This window comes from Alexandromys fortis, unplaced genomic scaffold, assembly GCF_014885135.2.
Source record: "Alexandromys fortis isolate MF-2015 unplaced genomic scaffold, M_Fortis_MF-2015_v1.1 scaffold_159, whole genome shotgun sequence".
NCBI classification, from domain to species: Eukaryota; Metazoa; Chordata; class Mammalia; order Rodentia; family Cricetidae; genus Alexandromys; species Alexandromys fortis.
Genome location: NW_026068031.1, coordinates 2,462,897 through 2,489,259, shown reverse-complemented (window position 1 = coordinate 2,489,259; position 26,363 = coordinate 2,462,897). Strand labels below are relative to the sequence as shown.

At 41.5% G+C, this 26,363-nt stretch overlaps 1 protein-coding gene across 2 annotated transcripts; it reads right to left on the bottom strand.

Moving 5' to 3' along the window:
• Nucleotides 1-1,550: 1,550 nt before the first annotated feature.
• Nucleotides 1,551-25,421, bottom strand: Dnal1 (dynein axonemal light chain 1). 2 transcript variants are annotated; one of them, XM_050164640.1, is made up of 8 exons: nucleotides 25,325-25,421; nucleotides 19,901-19,939; nucleotides 17,125-17,234; nucleotides 14,777-14,832; nucleotides 10,976-11,031; nucleotides 6,067-6,193; nucleotides 4,489-4,629; nucleotides 1,551-1,642 (listed from the first exon to the last, which is right to left on the bottom strand). In XM_050164640.1, the coding sequence occupies exons 1-8, from the start codon at nucleotides 25,325-25,327 to the stop codon at nucleotides 1,602-1,604; spliced, it is 573 nt and encodes a 190-aa protein (XP_050020597.1). In that variant the 5' UTR covers nucleotides 25,328-25,421; the 3' UTR covers nucleotides 1,551-1,601. The 2 variants fall into 2 exon arrangements, with proteins under 2 accessions (XP_050020597.1, XP_050020598.1); XM_050164641.1 differs by lacking the exon at nucleotides 25,325-25,421 and adding an exon at nucleotides 25,034-25,210.
• Nucleotides 25,422-26,363: the final 942 nt, after the last annotated feature.

The following is a 26,363-nucleotide window of genomic DNA, read 5'->3' as shown; positions in this document are numbered from 1 at the left end:
CTTTTGAAAAATGTATTGTTTCATGAGTATGTCTCCATGTATGTCTGTGTAACTTGTGTGTCTGGTACCCCAGGAGGCCAAAACAGTGTCAGATCCCCTGGAGATGCAGGCGGCTGTGACCTCCATAGGGTGCTGGGGAGCAAACTCAGGTCTCGAGCAAGCGGTCTCAGCCTCAGCTGTCTCCAGCCCAAGACGAGGTTCTTGATGATTGTCAAAGCAGTGGTCCCTTTTGATCAGTTTGACTCTTGGAGGACTGAAGTCATTCTTATTGAAATGATAGCTATTAAATTTCTTAAATCAAGACTAATGTGATCATTAAAATAAGGAGAATCACGTGGAGACAGGAACAGGAATTGGGAGCCTCTTTTGAGACTTTAGGCACAATTTGGTAGGGGGTCCTGACTTCTTTTCTGCAGTCAATGCTTTATCACTGCCCACTGAAGACTTCGTCTGGTGTTGATGACCTTTTACATTTTTCAGGATATTTTTCTTACATGAGAAATGATAATCTCCACGGCTAACTATTGCTTTGCAGACTGGAGGTTAGGACACCTCCAGGGATCCACAGGAGACATCTCCAGACATTGCCATTTGCCTGGGATCCATCCCACAACATCTCTCTTCCCTCTATACCACTTACATGATACACTTCAAGCTGCTTAACTTAGATCGTCTCAAAAATATATTTTGAAAAACTATTCCATTTATTTAGAGCTACCAAATTCAGTCTTTAAGTTTGTACCCTTATAGCCATAAAGCAAAGGGCACTGGGATAACTTATTAGGGAAAAGTTTTTTACCAATCTCAATGGTAGGTAGTTAGAACTATTGACTACTGCTTTAAACAGATGAGAAATTATGTCTTAAAATCTGCATAAGGCAAGGTCCACAAGAGCTGATGTGGTCACATGACTATCAAAGGGGTGATCATGCCAGCTGCATTAGTCACTGATGGGGGTCAGGGGTGTCTGGTTGTACATGATTCCAGTGGGCATCCATGGACCACAACCTAAATTCCAGTTGGCAGTGCACACAGTTTTGGAAAAAGAATAAGTAAATATAACAGGAGCTAAGGAGACTCCAAGCCAGTCAGTCTTCCTTTTCTCACCGGTGTTTCCCATTAGACACTGGACCCTTGGTTCTAGGTCCAGCTGTGTTCTAATAGGAACACTTCCCATCAGCGTGCTGCCTTCCGAGCCCGTGGGGAGATCGATGCTTTTGTGCTTTGGAGTTATAAGGACATGAACCTTTACAGACTTGAAAGTATACCTTTAAAATGCTTCCCCACCCCGATACTAAGCAGCTGAGAACAGATAAGGGGTCCCTCTGCTGTTGAAACGACTGGCATGAACATTTTAGGGGACAGGTGGTGTGGCCCATAACGACACAGCCGGGGATCTGCAGTTTCCGAAGGTGGCTGCACTGGAGCAGGCGCTGCTGGTCTGAGGGGAACACTGAAAGGGGCTTTAGGATGGGAGTGAGAGATGTGTTTTATCTTCAGAACTCTGCTCTCACATAATCTTTAAAATAGACAATTATACAAAACATATCTATTGTTCTCATAACGTTTAAATAAATTAACACAAAGTGTAAAGTACGGCCTTAGTTTTCATCTTCCTCTTCCTGCTTAATTACTGGAGTACCTAAAATGAGAAAAAAATATTATTTCTTGTCTCTTTTCTATTTTTTGAGACAGGGTTCTCTATGCAGTCTTGGCTGTTCTAGAACTTGCTATGTAGACCAGGCCCCCCCCTCTCTCCCAATCTGTCCCTCTCTCTTGATAACCTTGGATGTGCTGATATTCTCTAGAAGAAGCTGGCCTTGAACTCAAAGATCCGCCTGCCTCTGCCTCCCTGAGTGCTGGGATTAAAGGCAGGCGCCATCATGTCTGGCTATTTATTGAATCTTTTTATTTTTACATGGCAAAATTCTGTCTCAAAAAATAAACAAAAGAATGAAACAGAACCCCTAATCTAATATAGACCCTGTGGGTTTGTGAGCATGAGTATAGTGTCCTGGAGACCATAAGTGTCACACCTCTCAGAACTGGAGTTATATGTGTTTGTGGGATGCCTAGCTAACATGGGTGCCTGGATCTGAATCCAGCTGTCATGATTATATAGCAAGTTCTCTTAACCACTGAGCTACCTTTCCAGTCCTTCCATCTTCCATTCTCTCTCTCTCTCTCTCTCTCTCTCTCTCTCTCTCTCTCTCTCTCTCTGTGTGTGTGTGTGTGTGTGTGTGTGTGTGTGAAAAAGAGAGAGAGGATCCTTCATTAGCCTGGAGTACTGGAACCACAAGCTTATGCTACAAGCACCTAGCTTTTTCACACGGGTTTTGGGATCAAATGCAAGTCCTTAGGTAAGGATTTATACTTGCTTTATATTTGTAAGGCGAGCACGTGACCAGCTGAGCCATCACACCAGTACATGTTTGTTGTTTTGACAATGGTGATGATTACACATGTTGAAACTTATCAAACTCTCTACTTTGGATATGTCAAGTTAATTGTGCTAATTATACCCTAGTTAAGTTGGTTCTTGTTTTGGGTACAGAAAGCAGATACTTGAGGACCTTGTGGAGGCTCTAATTCCCATCACAAGAACAGAGAACACTTCTCTTCCTTAGGGAGACATATGAGAATAACCTGTGCATATTTTTTAACTACATACATCTTCTTACTCTCCTCAGAGATTCTGCAGGGTTCCTCTAGTGCAGCGGTTCTCAACCTTCCTAACGCTGTGACCCTTTAATACAGTTCCTCATGTTGTGGTGACCCAAAACAGGAAATTATTTTTGTTGCAACTTCATAACTAATTTTGCTGCTATTATGAATCATAACGTAAATATTCTTGGGGACAGAAGTTTGCCAAAGGGGCCGTGACCCACAGGTTGAGAACCACTTCTGGAGCCCCACTTAAGAAAGGCTGTAGCTACCTGCTGCGGATAAAAGGTTTGACTGTAGGGCGTTAGTGGTTATAAAGAAGGGATGAAGAGTCACAGCCCAGGATGCGAGAGTGGAGCAGGGTGAAGCAAGGTGACCCTTTATTTTGCGGGATCGTCAGTGTGAGCGCACCGATGAGGACAACATGGAAATGCGCCTTTGGGACGGCGCAGCAGTTGCGTCCTTTCTTCCTTTCTCCCAGTCAGTCAGTCAGGCTCGTCAGTCATGTGCAGGGTTGTTTTAGGAACAGAAATGAAAGCAGAAAGAGACCACAGACTTGCTTTGTCTCTGAAAAACATCAGAAGGCTGAGCAGAATCTGTTAGTGGGAAGGAGCATGAAGACGCCTCCCAAATTAGGAAGGTACTTCCCGAGGATGTCAGGAGAGAAGTTCTAGAACAGGGGACCCCTGGCCCTGGTTTTTAACACTACTAGGAGGGAATGAATGCCTGAGGAGAGAATCTTGTGGTCATCATAGACCTCATTCAAAAACAAAAACCAACCAAGCAAACAGGAAGGCCACTTCCACAACGCAGGTGGACAGCATGACAGGAGTTTCGGGAATGGGGACAATTGATGCTTCTGTTATACTTGTTGGGGACTGCTGACCTACAACTTTTCCTCAGGACCTGCTATAATGATGGCATCATCCAGAGAGATATTAAGAATGTCTTACTAGAGCTGATTGTGGTACCGTTAATCCCAGAACTTGTGAGTTTGGGTCAGCCTAGACTACATCAGGAGTTCTAGACCTGCCTAGACTATATAGTAAGACCCTGTCTCAAAAGACAAACAAAAACCCAAAAAACAAAAATGAATGTCATACTAAGTTTCTTGATAGCCCAGCTGAATTAAATTGGAAGGTGGAGTTCAAAGCCAAAATAAATTTATACTGAGATATTTTTAATATGCTTGAGTTTCTGGATTATTTAAATATTTTAAGATAATTACAATGTATTATTTAATATTTTGTGCTAAGGACAATATTTAACAGATTATTTCTCTTAATCCTCATAACAACACTATGATATACCCTTTAATATGATTACTAATGGTATTATTGTCTTTAGCTTTTCTATTACAAATGAACAAGGCTTGATAAACTTCATTAGCAAGCATAATTTTCGAGCTGGGACTTGGCCCAGTTGGTTAGGGTATCTACTGACATGACATGGATCTCAGGGACTAGGAAACTAAAGTCACGGGGGAGAAAGTAAGGAGAACAATAGAATTCTGATTAAATTGTGAAGGGCAACTATTTGTCATTTATGCCCAACTATCCCACAAAATAACGGTCTTAGAACTTGGGAATAAGCCTAGTTTCTTACAGGATTTAAGCCCAGGGTGGTCTTTGTACCAGTCTAAAGTTCCTAGGAATTTCTCATTATATTTGGCCTAAAACTGGATGATCAAATCACAGAACAGAAATGACCTTAACAATGAGAGACAACCTTCCTTTTCTCCAGTTTTGCTCTTTCTCATAATCCTATCCAGAATTTCAGGTTTTACACCCAGGAAACACTTCCCAGCGAGCCCGAGCCACTTACCATCCAGCTTTTTCAGCTTCGGCACCCTCTTGGTTGCTTCATCGATCCAGTTGCCCTCTGCAGAATGCTTCTCCTCCAGCGGATTGCCTACGAACACCAGGTCTTCCAGGCATGGCAGTTCTGCCAGTTTCACGAATTCAGCTGCAAGCACACAGAACACCGTCCACGTTGATAAACTGGGGTCATACTCACACAGTTTTGGAGACAGAATTCAATCACAGACTCCATTTGTGACCATGCGGGACTGTGGTTTAAGTTTTTGAAGAATATGGGAACTTTATATAAAGTCATCATTTGAGGATATTCAGGGAGGGAATGAGGAACTATCTCTTCTACCTTTCTCACGATGGGATAGACAGAGAAGGTCAGTGTTGAAAATGACAGTGAATTAGCCTCAGAGGTACTGCATCTGTGGAGGATGCGCCAGCCTGCCTTTGTCTCCGAGTTCTTGAGCAACTCATTCAAATCCCTATTACAGAACCTACAACAGTTTACAAATATTATCTTCCTCTCTTCCCTCTCAGCTGTGAACTGAGCAGCTGGAATAATGTTCACATCCCACATGTTTTTCAAGCATCTGGCATAGTTCATGTTGTATACAGCATGGCATTAGAACATGCTGAAAGAATAACATACAAAAAGAGGCAAAGCCATGTAGGCAGCAAATCAGTCTTTCACGTTTATTAAATTTAAATGACTTTCTTTAGCTTTGGATAATACACTTTTTTCATGGCCAGGACCTATGCAACCATAAAGTCAGTGTGTGTGTGTGTGTGTATGTGTGCACATGTGTGTGTGCACTCGCATGTACATGTGCATGGATGTGGTGACTGAGGTTGGTATTTCGGTGTCTTCCTCAAATCCTCTTAACCTTATTTTTTGAGGCAGGGTCTCTCACTGAACATTGGCTCACTGATCCAGCTTGCCGGACTGTTCACAAGCCTAGGATTCTGTCTCCACCTCCCCACTACCACTTGGATTACAGATGCCCATTGTCTATTCCCAGCTTTTACATGGGTCCTGGGGATCTGAACTCAGGTCCTCATGTTTGTGAGACACGAAGCCATTTTCCTAGGCGTAAGTAAATAGCTAAATATACATTTCTATATACTTCTTATATTTAAAATTGGGGAATTCCTAGAGTTATTCCCAAAGCTGTTTTTCTCTGCATTTAAAAATAAAAGTTCTTGGGGTTGGAGAGATGGCTCAGAGATTAAAAGCACTGGTTGCTCTTCCAGAGGTCCTGAGTTCAATTCCCAGCAAACACATGGTGGCTCACAACCATTATAATGAGATCTGGTGCCCTCTTCTGGCATGCAGGCATACATGCAGGAAGAACACTATACATAATAAAAAAAAAATCTTTACAAAAAGAAGGTTCCTGTTTTATGTATTTTCCCTTAATTGGGTGCTTTCTCTTTTTATTAGTGTGCTGTGAGGTAAGTCTCACTACCTCAAGCTCTGTCCTGCCTCGGCATCCTGCGTGTGGGGTACATCACATGCAAGACCAGCTCTGCTGACTGTTTTTTATGAGCTGAGCAGGACGCAGGAGACTAGCAAGAGCTGCTCTCAGCTTACCCCAGTCTTTTACCAGGTTATTAGACATGTAGAGAATCTTCAGTTTCTTCATCACATGGATCCCTTTCAGCTTCTCAATGAAATTGTAGGAGATCCACAGTTCTTCTAACGTGTCTCCTACTGCTTCCTGGAAAAGACAGCATCTGATTGACATTCTCATTTTTTACCCCATTGTGCCTCTTTCCTTACAAACATATGGAATGGCTTCTAAAGAGATCTGAGAGTTGTCTGCCCACTTCCTGAAGAGCTGACACTCTGGAAGTTCCAGTTCACGAAGGGGACAAAACAGAACATTCCCTACCCTATTAAGTGGCTCTGAACTCTGTTCTCTGATTGCTTCACGAACATTCAAGAATAGCTACTGAAATCACCAAAAGGAGAAGTAACGGCAGGATTCCATCATGTTTACTGAATCGTAGTTTCAAATTACTTTCTTACAGGCTATAATATTTGGTCCTAAGAAAACTTAAAAGTAGACAAACCAATTTAGTTTCTGTATTATATAAGGCACTATCTCAGATCTCATTTACATTAAGTCCCAGAACTTGCTCTAAAATTCAGACTTTTCCCAAGATTAATTATTAAAACATTAAGAGAATTTTCCATTCTATGAGCTCACAGATCCAGAACATAGTATGAGCTATCCTATCTACCCATCATCACTGTGCATGGGCATCATTCCCGAGGAGCTGCCTACCTTGTTCTTTGAGACAAGGTCTCTCATTGGCCTGGGGATCACCGATTTGACTGGGCTGGCTGGCCAGCAAGCCTCGGGGATCCCATCTCTGTGCCCCCATCTCTGGGATTACAATCATATATAGTTGCTCTTTTTAAGTGGGTTCTGAGGGTCAAATACAACCTTCTTATCCTTGTGGAACAAATATTTTACCATCTAAGCTGTCTCTTCAACCTCATCTTATTTTGATATATGAAATTCAGTTTTAAACACTTAGTCTTTCTATTACAGAATAAAAGTTATATTATACTGCCTTTTAAATGTTGCACAAAGATTTCAGTAGACATTAGACAAATGCAATGATCTTTTCCTTTAAAACAAAGTACTAGGCAGGGCTCACTCTGTTTCTGCAGTGTGTCTCCTTTGCCTCTTACAGTTTACATGCACTCACATGGTAATGTCTGGTGGGCCCAGGTCAAACTCTGTGTAATTGTCCCTTAAAAGACTATGGACAGAGTAAGATCCTTAATGCATTTTCCATAATGGTCAACCAGGGAGGAAAGGTGAGAACAGGGTAGCCTGTGCTAACTCTTCTATCTCAACCCCCATATCTCACCTCAGTTTTAACTTCCCAACTAAAAAGCACAGGAATACTTTTAACCACTCTATCTTGGCACTCCTGTATCAGGAAATTGGGACTTAACTAAGTTTTCTAAACTAATGTTCTGACATCTCCCAAAGGATCTAATTACAATATCACACAAAACTTTTAGAGCAAAAGAATTAGTCTTCAGATAACTTATATTTCAATCTATACAATTTTACTGCCTTAGACTCCTGTCTTTCTCATGTCTCCATTAAGGGTGATGAGGTAGCAGAAACCACACATTAAATACTGAGAAGACTTAGGCCCAGCTGAGTTGTAGCCAGGGTGGGACGTGGCTGAGCATGCATCATGCTCCAGGTTCGATCCTCAGTATCCCCTTGTGAGTACCGAAACAGAACAACTAAGGGTCTCCCCTTGTGAGAGTATGTCAGAGCTTCTGGGAGTAGGAAGGTTTTATTGGCTGTCGTTAAGACTTTGATTTTGGACCATACAGTGACAGATCGTTACTGTTTGATTAGTATAAAGAATTCAGATAATATAATATTGTTTATAAGACTTTAGAATGCATGATTTCTAAATACTGAGGATTGTTTGTGACTTACTACTCAGGAATACAAAACAAATAGTCCCGCCCCCACCAGGCGGCTCTGGGGCTTACACTGAGCCTTACAAGGGCAGGTTAGTGCTCTAACACTGAGTTACAGCCCCACCCGAGACAAGCAGCCGGTTACCTCATTACCATGACTTATGGAAGAAAAGTCGCACCATTCACTGCAGCAATGAGAACTACAAACTCCCAGGAATACATTTCTGCTCAAGAAATGTAGCAGGTCTTATAGAACGTAAACTTATTTAACTTTACTAAAGAACAATAAAATGCACAAATCTTCCTGTAAAAATTTATTGTTACAAAGCCATCAATTCTTTCAATCCATCTATTTAATGCATTTCCAGTACAATTTCCAAAGGGATTTATGCACAGGATTATGACAAAGTGTTCTCAAATTTCTCCAGAGTAAACACACAGGAAAAGTCATAAATATTTTACAAAGGAGAGAAGACTTGTCCTAGTAGATATCCCAAATAATATAAAGCTAAAGAAAGAAGGCAGCAGACAGGTAGCAGGACTTTATGAAGGGAATGAGAGGACTCTAGCCAAGTGGGAACACACTCACATGTACAAGAGTTTGGTGAGCAGCATTTCCAAACCGTGGGAAGAGGGCTTGAACAAACCCTCATCTTTATTTATGTATACTGTCAGCATGTGTATCTGTGCGCCATAAGCACGCAGTTCTTGCAGCGGACAGAAGAGTGTGTCAGATCCCTGGGACTAAAGTTACAGACTGTTGTGAGCTGACATGTGGGAATGGAGATCAAACCCAGGTTCTCTGGAAAAGCAGCCAGTGCTCTTAACCACTGAGCCATCTCTCCAGCCCCCAAAGAGACGTTTCTGTAAATGGCTAGTCATTTAGAGAAACAGAAGGAAATACCATCTGATCCTTAGATACACATAAAAATAAACTCTAGATGGATTAGACAGTGAACTTTATGCATTTGGTTTATGTGCACATGCGTGTATGTGTGTAGAGGCCAGAGGTCAAGTTGAGTGTCTATTAGTCTCCACCTAATTTTTTGAAACAGGGTCTCTCACTGAACCTAGAGCTCACCATTAAGCTAGGCTGGCGAGTGAGTCCTCAGAATCTTCCTGCCTTTATTGCCGAGCTCTCAGACTACAAGTGCGTCCTGCGCCTGGCTTCTTCACAAGCTGGGGTCCAGACTTGGGTCCTTCACTCACTAAGCCACCTCCTGGGCTCTGGTATAAATTTCTGAACACTGTAGACAGGTGTGATGCCTCATGTCTGTATTCCTAGCATTCAGGAGGCTGAGGCAGGAGGACTGCTGTAAGTTCAAAGCCAACCTAGGTTACAGAGGTCTTACCTCAGTTTGCCTCACTGCATTCATTAACACCTGATGCACAGTTATTGTTTAGTATTTCTCTCATGACCATAAGGTGAGTTCAATGAGAGCAAAGGCTGTTTTATTTTTTTTCTGGTGTTTCTTTTTTCTTTTTCTTTTTTTAGATTGATTTATTATGTATAGTGTTCTTTCTGCATGTATGCTTGCAAGCCAGAAGAGGGCACGAGATCTCATTACAGGTGCTTGTGAGCAGTCAGTGCTCTTAACCGCTGAGCCATCTCTCCAGCCCTTTTTCTGGTTTTTCAAGACAGTGCTTCTCCGTGTAGCCCTGGTTGATCTAGAACTCATTCTGTAGACTAGGCTGGCCTTGATCTCAGAGATCCACCTGCCTCCGCTTCCCAAGTGTTGGGATTAAAGGTGTGCGCCACCACACCTGGCTCAAAAAAGATTTTAATTCTGTCATTTATCTAGTGTTTAGACCAGTCCCTGCTTAAAGCAGGTATTCACAGGGTTAGAGAGGTTAAAAACAGTTAAAAGTGTTTGTTCTGTAACCAGGACCCCCACCTGAGAAGCAGTTTGGATCCCAACACCTATGAACAAAGCCAGGCATCCCTGCAAATGTCCAGATCTGAGGGCACAGAGACAGAAGGATCTGGAGTCTTGCTGGCTTCTTTCTAGTCTAGCTAAATCCAGATTCAAGCTTCATGTTCAAGAAGAAACTGTGCTTCACCAGAGCAGTATTCATCTACCTAGAGATGGTTCATCCAGCAACAACATTTGCTGAGGACCTGAGTTCAATCCCTGGGACCCACATGGTGGAAGAAAGAAGTGACTTGCAAGTTGCACTCTGACTTTGCCATGTATAACTTTGTACACACACACAGACACACAGACACACACACACACAGACACACACACACAGACACAGACACACACACAGACACACACACAGATACACAGACACACACAGACACACACAGACACACACACACACACACACACACACACACACACACGTAGGCCAGTGAGATGACTCAGCAGGAAAAAGGGTGAAAGGGTTTACTGCCAAGCCTGATAACCAGAGTTTAATCCCAAAGCATAACCAGAGTTTAATCCCAAAGCCCACATGATAGAAGAGACCTGAGTCCCAAACAATCTCCTCTGACCTCCACAGCATGCCATGGTGAACACACGTACAAACAAATGTAGGCCTTCAGGAAACATGCCAATGGATTCACTTAGTGGATTACATGAAAAAAAATCTGTATATTAAATTTTAAAAGGAGACACAGAGCTAGTGAGACAGCTCAGGGCACAAACATTTCTTCCCCGTCTGATGACCTGAGTTAAATCCCAGGACCTAGATGTGGAAGGACTTGATCCCCTCAAGTTGTCTTCCGACATTCACATTCATGCCATGGCATAAGCCTAAACACACACACACACACACACACACACACACACACACACACACAATAAATATAATGTAAAAATAAATGAATAAAATAAAGATACAAAGCAGCATGCACAGTACAATTCCACTTTACAAACTCCTCAAGCAGCCAAGCCAACACGAGCAGTTTCAAACTGTCAGTGGTTTGTTGGTACTTGTCCTATTTGGTTTTATAACTGTAAAAGTTCTGCAATAGAAAACCATTATTTTATAAGAAAAAAATATATACTTTTTAAAAAGTAAAACAATAACCTACCAGTCCATTGAGGTTCTTGATGTTGTTTCTTCCTAATGACAAAATCCTCAAGTTTTCTGTTGTGGAAAAAAGGCATTTTGTTTGTGAGAAATATACATGCAACTATCCTTAGTCTAGTAGAACAACGCCCTAAGAAATGGTATAGAATTAATACCTCTACACAGTGAGTTACAAAGGCTCTACTACCAAATAGGTAATGGAGCTGGCAAGATGGCTTAGTGGACGCTTGCTGCCAAGTTTGATGACTTGAGGTCACTGCTCAGGACCCACACTGGAGTGGACCCCACAAGCAGTTCCTCTCACCTCCACAGTTGTGCAGGTTACTTCAGTTACAGAGGAAAAACCCAAAATAGCCTAAATTGTTAATGAGTCAGCAGAAATGGGAACCAGGCGCCATCTTAGACACAAGTCTAGGAGTAGCTAACACATCCCCTGCACATTCAATGGCAGTGAAGAATAGGGGTGCAGAGTGGACTGGGATGGACACTAAGGCTAGGATATGAGACATCCCCCTAAAAGGCTCATGTGTTAAAGGCTTGGTTCCACATCAACAGTGTTCAGAGGTGGAACTTTGGGGAACTGACTGGGGCATGGTGGCTTTGATCTCATTAATAGATTAATTCAATGATGGACTCATAATACATGGCATTAACAGGAAGTGGCAGGAAATAGGAAGTGGGAACCAAGGGGAAGAAGCGGGCCAATGTGGGTACGCCCTGGGAAGATATGCCTTGTTCCTGGCCCCTTTCTCTCTCTCTTTTGGGAAGCACAGCCAACTCTCCTCAGCAGTGACATCCTGCCTCAGTGTCCACCTTGCCTCAGGCCCAAAGCAACAATCTAGATGAGCCTGACTGAAAATTCTGAACCCATTAGCCACAAAAATTCCTCCTTGCTATAGTTTCTCTTGGCATTCACCATGGGGTAAGGAGTCTGACCGACATGAAGATAGGAAAGCTTCCAGGCTGCAATGATTCCTCTTGAGGGCGCCAAAGAACACTTTCCCAGCTATAGCCATTGCTAATCTTTACTCGGTTGCTTTGTTTTGTTTTTAGTGCTGGAGATTTAACCTAGGGCTTTATGTATGTCAGGCCAGCATTTCACCACTGAAGTTTATCACCAGACTCCTCCCATTTTGAAACAAGAGTTCATTCTGTAGCCCAGGCTGGCCTAGAATTCATTATGTAGCCTAGGCTGGCCTTGAACTTGTAGTAATCATTCTGCCTGAGCTTCCCAAGTACTGAGATTATACATTATGCACCACTATGCCTAGCTTCAGTCTTTCCCCCTTTAAAAAAAGTTCTATTCTTAGGACAAGGTCCTGCAAAGGTTGCTCATACTGTCCTCAAACTCAAAGCTCTTTCCACAGCTTCCCAAATAGCTCAAATTCTATTGCATACTACCACACATAGCTTTAGCCTTCATTGTAGATGTACCATATACAATTCTATATATATATTGACTCACTTGAATGTTATTAAAATCTAAGGTAAATTATTATAAACATTCTCAATTTATGATCATGATGGCGGAGTTCTGGGAAGTCCTAGAGAGGAGGGGGCATTTAAATGTGGCATTCTTAATCCTGACCTTAATTTCTTACAGGGTTTCTCTTGGGAGATGATGAGCCTGTACTTAATGAGAAGCACTATCTAAGCAAATGCACAAAAAAGAATGGTACAGCCAGGCATGGTAGTGCACACTTTTAATCCCAGCACCCTGGAAGCAGAGGCGGTTAGATCTCTATGAGTTTGAGACCAGATGGGTCTACACAACAAATTCTAGGCTAGCCAGGGCTACATAGTTAGACCCTGTCTCAAACAATAAGAACAAAGAAACAAGCAAAAAAAATCAAACCAAGAAAACCAACTAACCAACAAAAGCACGGTATGTTTATGTCTGAGAATGACTAGGGCAGTACAGGATTTTAGATGACTCTGACGGCATTAGGCATTAAATTTCTATTAGGCAAAGAGGAATGATGAAAAGGTTTCTGATCTGGGAGAATGGTATTATCAGCACGAGAACTCTAGTGTCAGTGAGGACAGTTAAGAAGAGATAGACAGAAAAGATCACTGTGGATGCTGTTACAAGAATCAAAGGCCGTTCCTAGGTCATGAAATCAGTGCAGTGTGTTATGGGCTGGGTGGGTATTTAAGTGCTAGCATGAAGACTTGACTCTGACTCCAAAAACCCATGAAGCACAGCTGGTGTGTTGTGCACTTGTAGCCCCAGGTCCAGTGAGGCGAAGATCGGCAGACCCCTGGGGCTGGCTGGCTAGCCTAGCCTACTTGGCCAGCCCCAGGCCAGTAAAAGAAGATGGCTTTTGAAGAATGATATCCAATGTTGGCCTCTGACCAAAACATACACAGGTGTACAAACTCAGTGTGTTAGGACTGACATTAAAGAAAGACTCCACATTTTAAAATTCACACTAGAACTTATACTACAGGGCATATGCTGTTTTCCAAACTATCCCAGTTTATGTGTGTACATTTGATTTGTATATTTATAGAAAAGAAAAATAAGTTCAAATGTATTTTTCCCTGCAAGACTTAACGGGGAGCTAATGAGGCTCTACATAAGGGGTGTGCTCCTGGCAATGGGAAGCAGCAGTCATCTGAGAGGACCTTCACAGAAGACAGGAAACAGGGCTCAATGGTGGACTTGGAGCAGGGCTTGGTGGGGCAGGCAGTGCCACAGACTAAATAATAGCTCCCCCAAAGATACCTACATGCTAATCCCTGGAGCCTGTGACTGTGCCTTTGTATGGAATAAAAATCCTTTGTAGAAGTGTCCAAAGATCTTGTGATAGAGCCAGCACCCAAAGGCAGAGATAGGCAGATCTCTGTGAGTTCAAGGCCAGTTTGATCTACATTCTGTCTAAGACAGGGATACATAGGAAGACTCTGTCTTGGAAAACAACAACAAATAAGAAAAAAGAAAAGAAAAAGAAAGGAAGCTGGGCGGCGGTGCACGCCTTTAATCCCAGTACTCGGGAGGCAGAGGCAGGTGGATCTCTGTGAGCTCGAGGCCAGCCTGGACTACAAGAGCTAGTTCCAGGACAGGCTCCAAAGCTACAGAGAAACCCTGTCTCAACTCCCCCCCCCCCCCAAAAAAAAAAAGAAAGGAAAGATCTTCAGACAGGGGATCATCCTTCCTATCTGGTGTGCCAAGTGTCCACATGTCCTGAAGGGAGAGAGGCAGGGACTTAGCACAGAAAGAACAGGAGCTACTTTGACCTCAAAAGCAGAAGTTGGCATCATGCAGTCAGAAGCCAATGGATGTGGCAGCCACCACAAAATGGAAGGAGCAGGAGAAAGAGTCTTCCGAAAAGACTCAGAGGGAGGCTTGATTTTTCGCTCATATTTGCAGCTTCTAAAACTGTAGAAAATACACTTCTGTCACTGGAAACTAACTGAGAAAGTAAGAAACAGACGCAGGGTGGGCAGAGCATAGAGGGCATGGGACAGTGGGGACTTAAAATCTAAATACAGCAAGTTCAAAACATAGACAAGCCAAATCTGAACACTACCACAACAAAAGACAACAGAAAATCTGGCTGTCCCAGTCACCTCAACTTCAACTCCATAAAGGTTTTAAAGGGACTTAAAAATATTCAGGTCTCACACTATCTCTCATTCTTTTTGGATAACCAAACTCAGGACATGGTTATATAGTCTCCGTCATCTGACACGTACTACGGCTAAAACAGGTGCCAGCATCTGGAACGACACATGTCTCTGGAATGTTTGCTCCAGTAACTAGAAACCCAAGCACCATCTGTTCCTGGGGATCACTTACTTAAGCCGTTCAGGTTGGCAATTTTTTCAATGCAGTTTGTAGACAGGGAAAGCTTCCTTTAAGAAAACAAACAAAAACTTTAATTACTTTGAAAAACCTAAGTGCAATGTCAGAAATTATTTCTTAATAGTGATAGTCCATGGAAGATTTTTAATTCATGTTTCTTTTTATACTTAATACATTTTCCCCTTCACTCATAGAATTTATTCTTTCATTTTGAAATTTTACCCCCAAATGATTATAAAAGTTAATATACACTCATTATAGAGAATTAACAACAAACTTTTAAAGGGAAGTTTGGTGTTATCTATCAAATTTTTAGTACATGTATTCTTTGATTGAATATTTCATAGTCTTCCGAGATATTACTGGTATTGCATTTTATGAATGAAATTGAAGTGCAAAGCTGTTAAGCGATTTTCCCACTATTACATAGTTACAAAATGGCAGGGCCAGAATTAAAACCCTAGAACATGTATCTTACCCTCATGATTTGAGTTGAAGAGGAATTATTCATTTTTAATCTGCTTGAAAAAGCAAAGGCAATTACTATATAAACACTTGGTAAGTAAAGGGCCAACTCTGCGTGCCTCCTATTCACCCGCCCACTCCTGAGCACTACCAACAGAAAAGGGATGCCTTTACGTCGAAGGCTATGACTGGAAAAGAATTCTTTAATTTCTCTTTAGGCAATCTGTCCCAAGATGCCTGCAAAAAATATGAACAGCCTGGCTCTTTCTAAGTGGTTTCTGAGGTGCTTATGTAGGTCAGAGGCCTCAAACATGTTGACACAGATAGTTTTAGGATAAAACATATTTGATTACTTTGAAGCAAAACAATTTTTGTTCTGTGCTTTCATCACATGGAACAAGTTGCACTCGGTAACTAAACATGTTTGCTTTTCCTTTTGATCCAAAGATATTAGTCTAATAGCTTTGCAGATATGTGTCCAAGAATGGTCCAGTTTGTTTACTGTAAATAAGACACTAAGGTTTCATTAGCAGACCTTCTGCTTCTGTGAAACTGGGATTGGGTTAATCTCCTACAGAAAGGGCAAGTAAAAGGGTCACAATTAGGTAAGCACAGGGTGAAGGAACCCCAAGAACTCTGGAGTACTCTCCAGTCCCGACAAGATACAGGAAGTGTGAAAACATGGATACGATGCATCAGAATACAATTTCCAGGTTACCCACAGAACGTTTAGAAAATAAGAATTAGTATCAACCTGATATTTAAAGTCCTGGGAAATAAGATTACAAAGTGAGTATAATCTGATAACAATTTGAGCTTTTCGTTTGTTTTTATGAAATAGTATCTCATTATCTGACCCTGTGCTAATGATCCTCCTGCCTCAGCCTTCCGGAGGGTGAGGCTACAGGCATACGCCACCATGCCCAGCCTAACCAGGATTACTTCAAAGTGCTAATACTAGTCCCACAATGTACTGCAATTTAGGTTGACGTTAATCCCTTTTTTCATATTCATTGTATTTTCTAGGTACTTTGAACTGTATTAAAGTTCTTTTTTTCTTTAAGAGGCATGTCTTAGGTATCTAGTAAGAGACACGACTTTGATTTTAGTAGGTAACTTTACAAGACAGTGCAATAGACTGTTAAATTTTGTTTCATTACGTTACTGCTGTTTGGGGGCGGGACTCAAGAGCTAGGCAAGTACTGTTCTAGTGAGTTTGATGACCCCCAGCCCACTTTTTTTTCTTTTTAACATTTGTGTATGCATTTGGTGTGCACATGTGTACACACAGGTAGAGGCCTAATGTTGAGGAATCATGCTTCTGAATCATTCTCCATTACTCTTCCATTGAGGCAGGGTCTCTCAATCAAACTCAGAGCTCACTGATTTGAAAGCTTGCTCTGGGGATTCCTTGAGGTTGGAATTCGCCAGCACTGATGTGGGTTCTGGAGGTGTGACCTCCAGTTATCAATGTTTGGCAATGTAGGCTGATGTTAATTTAACCACTGACCCATCTCTCCAGTCTCCTTCCCCAGCCCTTTTTGTTTTTATTTTGAAAGACTTGATAAATTTCCCAGGTTAACTTTCAATATCATCCCCCTGCTTAGGAAGCAGACAAATCAACAAGTTACTGTGTTATTTAGCTTTTGCAAAAGACTAGGTAACTTCTATCTATAAACACTGTATAAAAACTGTATAAAAATGTACTGTTTGGTATCACTCAATCAATAATCCCATAAACCAATAATTTTTCACATTTTGCTTTGTCAGGAGAAACTTCAATAAACAATAACAATAAAGACCCCAGAAAGCAAACAAGTTTGTGTACGAAAAGGAAGGAAAACTTAGCAATACTAGGAGGATGAGAGGGGCCTTACTCGCAGTTGGCAAGTGTGGACAGAGACGCATCCATCTTCTCTATCGGGGGGATCTGGGCATACAGTTTTATCTCTCTGGCCTCAGACGGCCTCTGACCGGTCTTTTCTTCCTATGGAAAAAATTAATGTGGCACAAAATCATCCTTGGTCATAACGTGGAACAAAAGAGGTCAGAATTTCACGAGGCCTTTTAGTGTTTGTCTTTGAATAATTATTATGCTTTATAACTCCGGTTATTATTCACCACTCACTCACTGGCATTTGTACTTGTTGGCCTTAGTGACCATGTTCCTACACACCCAGGCCAGACAACTCTAAAGTCCTCACAAATGACAATAAGCAGAAAAGAACTCCCATTTGTAATATTTTAAATTCTTTAAGAGTCTCTTAAATAATAGCTGAGAAGTGGTGGCGCACGCCTTTAATCCCAACACGCAGGAGGCAGAGGCGGGAGGATATGCTGGCATCTTCATGTCTTCACCCTTCAACCCCAAGAGCTGGACCCAGCAATCTGCATGGCTTCTGGGGATTTGAACTCAGGTCCCTGCGCTTGGGCAACAAACACTTTACCAATCAAGTAATCTCCCCAGCTTTTCTGTGCTTATTTTCATTACATTTATAGGTTAGGTCATTGGAAACTGACACTTAGTAGGTCTTCAGTAAGTGTTGGGTTATTTGTGCCAACATGATGGCCCTAGAGGATTCATTAGTGCAAAAGGCCCAGAAGGACAAATATTTCATGCTCTAACCCATGCACGGAGGCTGTAAGACTTGACCTTATCTTTTTGAAGTCAAGAGTAGAATAATGGCTATCAGAGGCTGGGAAGAACGGGATGAAGGAAAGACAAAATGAGTCAGATGGGAGGAGCAAGCTGGAGTGTTCTCTGGCATAGGAGAGTGGTTATGATAAATCTGTATATTTCAAATGAGATTGTGTCCAATCAGGGTGGTACGGCCATAGATTAGGTATATATTTCAAAAGAACTATAAAAGGAGATTCTATGAATGTTCTTACCACAAACAGGTAATAAAAATTTTGAGATCAGAGATATGATAATTACCTTGATATAATAATTATCTGCTTTAAATATGTATCAAAATGTCACACTGTAACTCCATAATCATACAATCATATGCCAATTAAGACTTTTATATGTTAAAAAGAGAATTATGGGTTAAATTAATGAAAATATGTTTAGGGGGCTGGAGAGATGGCTCAGAGGTTAAGAGCAGTGTCTGCTCTTCCGAAGGTCCTGAGTTCGAGACCCAGCAACCACATGGTGGCTAACAACCATCTATGAGATCTGGTGACCTGCAGGTGTACATGCAGACAGAACACTGTATACATAATAAATAAAATCTTTTTTTAAAAAAGAATATGTTTAATGTCTTCAAAGATCTTAATGACTGTTGGCCATAATGTAACTAGAAATAAAATCTATGAACCAAAACAAAGTGAAGTAAAAACAAAATAAAACCAAATCTAGCTATTATGAATAAAAGGTATTTTCCTAAAATGCAATTTAAGGAAGATTAAATCTGAGTCTAGTCTATACTCTTTAACAAATTTTGTGAAATATTTAACCCAGCAGAAATGTGTGTGTGTGTGTGTGGTATATGTGTATGTTCATGTGTGTTGGTATGCGTGTATGATTGTGCCTGTGAAAGTCAGAGATTGATGCTGGGTGTCCTCCTCAATTGCTCTCTTATTATATATCTACTTAGGTTTTTTTTTTTTTTTTTTTTTTTTTTTTTTTGAGGCAGGCAGGATCTTCTTGAACTTTTGGTCATCCTGCCCTCACCCGAGTGCCGAGACTATAGACATGCACCACGGTGCACCATTTAATGTGGTGCTGCGGATCAAATCTAAGGCTTCGTAGACGAGTGGTACCCTACATATCCTCCATTACCAGTTTAGTTTCATCCCCAGAATCTACCTTCATTTTTAAGACAGGTCTCCCACTGAACCTGGAGCTCACAGATGCAGCTAGACTGGAGGCAATCCCCAGGAATGTCCTGTCTCCATATCCTCAGCACTGGGATTTACAGGAGCTGCTGCACCTGGTGTTGTTTGTGGGCCCCAGGGATCTGAACTCAGGTCCTCGTGCTTGTGCAGTGAACACTTTACAACCGAGCAGCTCCCCAGCCCCAAGAAGAACTCTTTAAAAGGCAGTTAGAAGGAATAGAGAAAGTTACAGGCACTAGAATAAAAATTCAAGTACCTCATTACTCTACTCACTTTTGTCTATTTTCTCAGATGCCCAGGCTACTGAAAGCCTTTTATTCAAAGTCTAGCTATAGAGCAGGAGAGACGCCTGGTTCAGGGGTGAGAACAGCGATTCATGAGTTAGGTGTGTGTGTCATGGTAGGGCAGTTGCCTAGCATACGTAAAGCCCTGGGCTCCGTCCACCCCCAGCACCACAATCCCCAGAGATCATTTGTCCAATTTTCCCCAGTGGTAATGTTCAGCAGAACTGTAACATATCACAACCAGGGTACTGCTATTTACAACACTTGTCACTTTATCCAGACTTCTCCAGTCTGCTGCCTGAGATGTGTGTGTGTGTGTGTGTGTATGTGTGTGTGTGTGCATCTTTTATATGTTAACTCCTATACAATTTCATTACTTGTGTAGGCTCAGGCATCTATCACCACAGACAAGATAGCTAAACAATCCCCAGATCAAAAGAATCTCTTGTGATGAATAGTCAGATGTAAACAACAGCTCAGACTTTCCCCTGTAGTTTCTAAAAGGAGGAAAAACCCGTGTACTCACCCATCTGGACAAGGCTTCTTTAATTGTTGTTGCTTTTGCCTAAAAAAGAAGAAAAAAAAAAAAAAGGGAAAGGCTGTGGTTTGTTGATTCACTTTTACTGCAGTAACTCCCGGCCTCGGCTTCTACCATAAAGCATTCAATTCTTTCTCTGAAACTCTAAGATACAAGCACGATAACCTCCCGAGAGCCAAATGATTTCTTTAAATACCTCTCAGAGAAAATACAGAAATTACTGTATGATGGCCAAACACTTCACTCCAACTTAGTTTATAAAGTGCTTCCAGTACTTAATATTAAAATAAATTTATTTCACTGAATCTATACCATTTTTTTAACATCTTCTTTGTTTTTTGAGACATGGTTTCTCTGTATAGCCTTGGCTATCCTAGAACTCACTCTGTAGACCAAGATGGCCTCGAACTCACAGAGATCCGCCTGCCTCTGCTTCCTGAGTGCTGGGATTAAAGGTGAGAGCCGCCACCACCACCCAGCCCTTTTTTATATCTTAACATTGAAAAATGAATGTATATTCTAATTAGGAACAATTTACAGTTGCTGTGGCATGATAACTGTGGTAACATTTTAGAAAAGTACTAATTTTATTTAATATATATTCCTTTTTCATGTCTACAAAGGATAACCTGACAAAAAACTATTATGTGTAAATATATGTAAAATGGTAGTCAGTAAAGAGCTCTGTTAAGTACAAGAGGGCTGAAGAGACTGCTCAGTGATCAGAGGACCTGAATTTGGTGCTCAGCATCCATATCCATGCAAAGCAGTTCACAACCATCTCTAACTCCAGCTCCAGGGGATCGGTATCCCTGACCACTTACACATACACACACACACTAAACATAATAAAAATTAAGTGCAATAACATAGGATGTCCTTAAGCAAGTTTTATTTATTAAAATATAAAATATCAATACAGTACAAAATAAAAATTCTAAGTGATAAAAGAGAATCTGGTATAATTTAATTCCAATTTGTTCTTCTTTCATAGTAGAACATAAAAGGTTTCATCTTACAAGAAAATAGCATCTTTGATTCAATTTCATATACTTACAGCTTTGAATGAACACAAAGGAAGATGTCCTTATGAATTACTATTGGGGCTCATTTTTTAAAAGAGAAACAAACCATAAACAAGAGCAAAAAGAAAAAAAAACAGTTACGACTGTATCTAGGAAGTAGAATACTGTACTAATAACTCTTAGGAAAAAAGAAAATGTTGTGGCGCCCCTCCATGGTGAGCCCACTGGAGGGACGGGGAGGACAAAATCTGATAGGAAGAAACTGCTATCTTCATGTGTATAGCCAGAAAAGACAGAATAAGGAAGAAATGAGGTAAGCATTCGACATACTTTAAAGATATCAGTGAAAACTCAAAAGAAGGCAGAAAAAATAAAAAAGAAGTCAAACCCAGAAAAGGTTAATAACACTAAAAGGTGGTTCTTAAATATTTTGCAAGCTTGACTGGGCAAAAATGAAAGATATACAAATAAAAAAAAGAAGTATTAATAACTACATACTACAGAGATTCTAAAATTAAAATATTTAGGAGCAAAATATGGCCATAGTTTTAAGACTTAAACAAGATATGTATTCCTAGAAAAACAGGGCCCCAACTATCAAACCCTCTGAACAGACTCCAATATTTAAAGCATTCAAATGCCAATCAGAGCTTTTAGCCTGTTCTCCTCCCAAAGCTCCAAGACCGCACAGTTTACAGGTGAGTCCTAACATCCTCTTGAGAACAGGTAGTCTTTGTTTACAAGCTGTTTCAAAAACCAGAAAAATGTGGGAAAGCTGCACATCTATGAGGCTATTTTAAACCGGTGTCAGAACCACATCACCAAGCTCTCTTTATTTTTCAATACAGATTTGATTCTGGAGACAACATCAGCTAGTGATGTATAATGACCATGATCAAGAATAGTTTATCCTGCTGGGCGGTGGTGGCACACACCTTTAATCCCAGCACTCATGAGGCAGAGGCAGGTGGATCTCTGTGAGTTCGAGGCCAGCCTGTCTACAGAGTGAGTTCTAGGACAGTTATGTTTCTACACAGAGAAACTGTCTCAGGGGCTGCCCTCCCCTAAAGTTTATCCCAACAATGCAAGGAGCAAAACAGATCAATCTGTTTTGTCAATCATTAACTAATGGATTAAAGCGTGTGGGGGGTCACATTTATCTGAGAAAGTGCAGGAAAACATAAATGTCTACACTGGATACTAAAAGCTCTCAGTTAAGAGTTAAAGGAAAATCCCCACTTGACAAAAGCCAAAACAACAACAACAACAACAAAAAGAAGCTGAAACAAATACTATACTCGGGGGAATTCATTTAGTTTAACAACTGTTCATTGTGTGTCTACTATGTAACAAGCATTCTTCTATGTTGTATTTTTCTTTCTTTTTTTTTGAACACTGAGATGACAGGTATGCACCATCATGCCTGGCTTCCTATTTGTTTTTGGCAAATTATTGGGCAAAACAATTTCTGTCTTTCTAGAACTTACATCTATTAAAACAAGTAGATATATGTATATAAAATATGCACAAATCTGATATATATAACCATAGGTATACTATATGCATGTAAAATAAATAACTATAAAAAGATAAGTAAATATAAGCAAAGTAAATAATGCAACAGAAGGTAAAAGTTCTTTAAAAAACTGGGACACTGAGGTTGTAAATGGTTTCAGGTTATACGCATCTATGAGTAGAGGACATTTATTTTAAATAAGATGGTCCACCTAGACTAACCTGCACAGTAACATTAAAATACTTTTCTCTAGGCTCCCAAACACGTCAAGGATGCCCATTATCACTGCTCTGTCAATGCTGTAATAAAAGAAGTACAAATCGGAATGATCTGAAGAGGAAACTAAACCGTCACCAAGTGCAGGTGGCAGTCTATGTGGAAACCCAAAAGAATGAATCACTGTTAGTACAAATCGGGAGAAGGTGTTTCCACTTGAAACCAATAAAAAGACTATGACAGCATCTACTATATACAAGAAACTACCAAAATTCACAAATAAAAATTTTTAATTAGCAAAACTAAACTCTGAATTAACAAGACATAAATAGCCAAACCCAGGTAACTAATATAACTATGAAAAATTGTATTAATTGAAAATCAGAAAAATTCAAAGTAAAACAAAAGAATATCATATATGCACATTATACCAATCTAAAAATGTATATATAGCATATATATAATATATTATACATATGCATTTTTAGGTTAGCAAAAGTTGCCCAGATTATATAGAAAGAGGAACTGGTATGCAGTGGTGGGGGAAGTGAAACCTGCTCTACTCATTCTGCACGTGGAAATGAAGTACACATAGACTCTTTGACTGCACACTCTTGTTTTTGTTTCCTGGTGAAGTCCTTGCCTGGACCCATACAAAAGGGACACATAAAAGAACACTTTCACAACACTGCTAGAACAGAATGGGAGGCAATCTAGCTACTTATTACAATATAAGTTGCTATAGGATCTATAGGATACTGGTTCCTCTTACAGACAGGAGCCAAAGATTCCTGAGTGGACATTATGAGGGGTGGAGCTGACCAGGTGAGTGGAGCTCAGGTAAAGAATATAATTCCTACTCAGCTCCAGACAATTCTGGCTGGTGGAACTTGCAGAAAAAAATACTACATTTCCCCAAATATTAAAAACTCCACTAATTAAATAATACCCTTATTTCATAAACCATTAAGAAAGAAGAGTTGCCAAACATGGTGACATATGCCCATGATCCTAGCACTCAGGAGGCAGTGGATCAAAAGTTTGAGACCAGCCAAGAATATATGACAAATTCAAGGCAAACCTAAGCTACCCAGAAGACCCTGTCTTCAAAAACAGAGAACAAAAAATGGCATCAATTATCTAAAAGTATATTTCAATAATATTAAATGTGAACAAAAATTATGTCCATAGTGAAACATGGCACTTCTTATTTTCCAGAAAGACCAGAAACCTGAGTTTGTTTTCAATTGTATGTGTGTAACAACGTGAGTAACAGTGCATGGAAGTCAGAGGACAATTTCTGAGAATTGGTTCTCGTCCTCCAGCATGTGGGTCCCAGGATATGGTGGCACATACTTAAAAAGTTCAAGTACTATGTGGGCCTGCATTTCTGAAGGGATCAGGCCTACCGGTATGCAGTCAGTACGAGGGAGTACACGACTTCATGATTTTCACATCCTGGGCTTAATTTCTGTGCATTGATATAGCCCTGGAAACACACACATACCACACACTGATAACTATACTGTTTTGCTATTTTCTTTTCTCGTGCAGTGCTAGAGATCCAACCCGTAGGGTCTAGTTCCACCAGCGAGGTATAGTTCTACTCCACACCCCCCCCCCCAACAATGTATTTATCTCAGACAGAGGATGACCTCCGGCCTCCACCTTCTGAGTGCAGTGATAACAGATACGTGCCACTATGCCTGATACATGCGGCGCTGGAGGTTGATGCTGTAGCTTCATGCATGCTAGGCAAACTCTCTTAACGTAGCTACATCTTCAGACCCCAGTACTCACCCTTTATCAATAGCTCCAGTCGGAAAGCAACCTCGTACTTTGCTAAATAGTTTTGGCTGGGCTGAATCTGAAATCGTTTTCAAACTAATAGTTTGAAATACCAAGCATGTAAGCAAAAGAGCGAGTGTTTTCTATGTTGACAAGCATCTTTAGTTAAAATCGTGGCTTCATGAGAACTTTGCCCAGACCACTGGTAGACTGCAAACCTAAACCAGTAGCGTTTCTCAAAGCGTGGTGAGTGCTCCCCAAAGTCTGAATTACTTGAGGTGTATGGCCGAAACATTCCTGAAAACCCCAGTCATATTAAAAACCAATAATCTGCATTCCATCGAACTCATAACTATTCATATTGGAGGAACATTGGCCTAATATATCCATATATCCATCACCTAGTAACAGGACTCACACCCAAAGCCAACAGAGCAACCGGGCACACCACAGCCTACCAACGCCGCTGCAGCAGGAGCCCTCAGCCCCCCGCCCCTCCATCCCGCCAGGGGGTGAGCAGAGTTAAAATCACGGCTACACGAAGAGATCTCTTTGCCACAGCCCCCATCCCATCACCTTTCCCACTCCAGTGCGCTTTCCCGAGAATTTCCAGCTGTCTTTCCTTTTCTTCTCTCAGAGTCCCTCCAGCTTAACCCAACTTCCTGTCAGCCTCCGGCCTCCCTCTCCGCAGACCACCGCCTGCCCCGGCTGCTCCGGCCCCGGGCCTGCGGCTTCACGGAGCCAGCATTCCCTTTTAACTCCCATCCGTGGTGCCAGCGCCCCGCCACCCTCCACACCCCACAGCTGCCCCTCTTTCCACTCCCAATCTCCTCCCGGGTTTGGCTGCGAGGCCTGGAGGGTACTCACCATTCCGGCGGTTGCTACCGTCACTGCTCTGGTTGCTAGGGCCCGCCGGGGTCAGTGCGCAGGCGCACCTCAGGAGCGCTCAGTCGGCCGCACTGGCAGCGGTCCTTTCTCTCCGCCCTTAGGGTGGCGCGAGCGGGGCATTGTGGGACGGCTGGCGGACCCCCCGGGTCCTCCAATCCCGTTCTGCAGCGCCTATGCTGGTGTAGACCAGAACTCGACTAGTAGGGGAATAGTCGACGTGCTTTCCCAGTGCCAATATGCCTTAAGCTTGAACTTAAAAACCTCCTGATAGCGTTGGCATTTCTGATATAAAAGAATTTTTTTTTAAGTCCTTCCCTGGAAAACCGACGGGAAAGGTTCAGCTGTCTTCGGCAATTTGCTTTGCAGTCTAACTCAGTATACCTAGAGCTACATTCTGAACTTCTCTTTTCCTTACGTTAGATCCTCCGAGGAAAACTCAGGCGCCTGAAATCTCAGCTGCACACTTAAAAGTATTCCAAAATGTTGGTTTTGTGCAACCGGGGTTATCTTTTTTTCTTCACTAAGAAGTCAAAAAATTTAAACATATTTTAATAGAGTTGCTAGGGGCACAGAGAATAGAGTTGCACAAATACACAGCTGCGAACAATTTATGCCACCTTCTGGGAAGGCTGTTAGTGATGTGTATTTAAGAGCTTAAAAACTGTACCAGCCGGGCAGAGGTGGCGCACGCCTTTAATCCCAGCATTCGAGAGGCAGAGGCAGGCAGATGTCTGTGAGTTTGAGGCCAGCCTGGTCTACATACAGAGCTAGTTCCAGGACAGGCTCCAAAGCTACAGAGAAACCCTGTCTCGAAAAAAACCAAACCCAACCAAACCAAACCAAAAAACCTTCTGTACCTTTGTGACCAAGTTAGAAGTTTATCTTCATCCAGATCGGTCAACGAAGTGCATGTGTAAACACCCCAGCACACACATATGTTCCAAGTCTTAAACAGGAAAAGGAAAACCCAAATGTTCACAAAAGAGAATTTGTGAGGTAAGTAGTACTAAACATACAA

Coding starts and splice junctions, on each gene's coding strand:
- Dnal1 (XM_050164640.1), bottom strand. Junction 17,235..19,900: donor AAGAAGCCTTGTCCAGATGG/GTGAGTACACGG, acceptor TTTTTTCCATAG/GAAGAAAAGACCGGTCAGAG. Junction 1,643..4,488: donor GAAGCTGAAAAAGCTGGATG/GTAAGTGGCTCG, acceptor TTCTCATTTTAG/GTACTCCAGTAATTAAGCAG.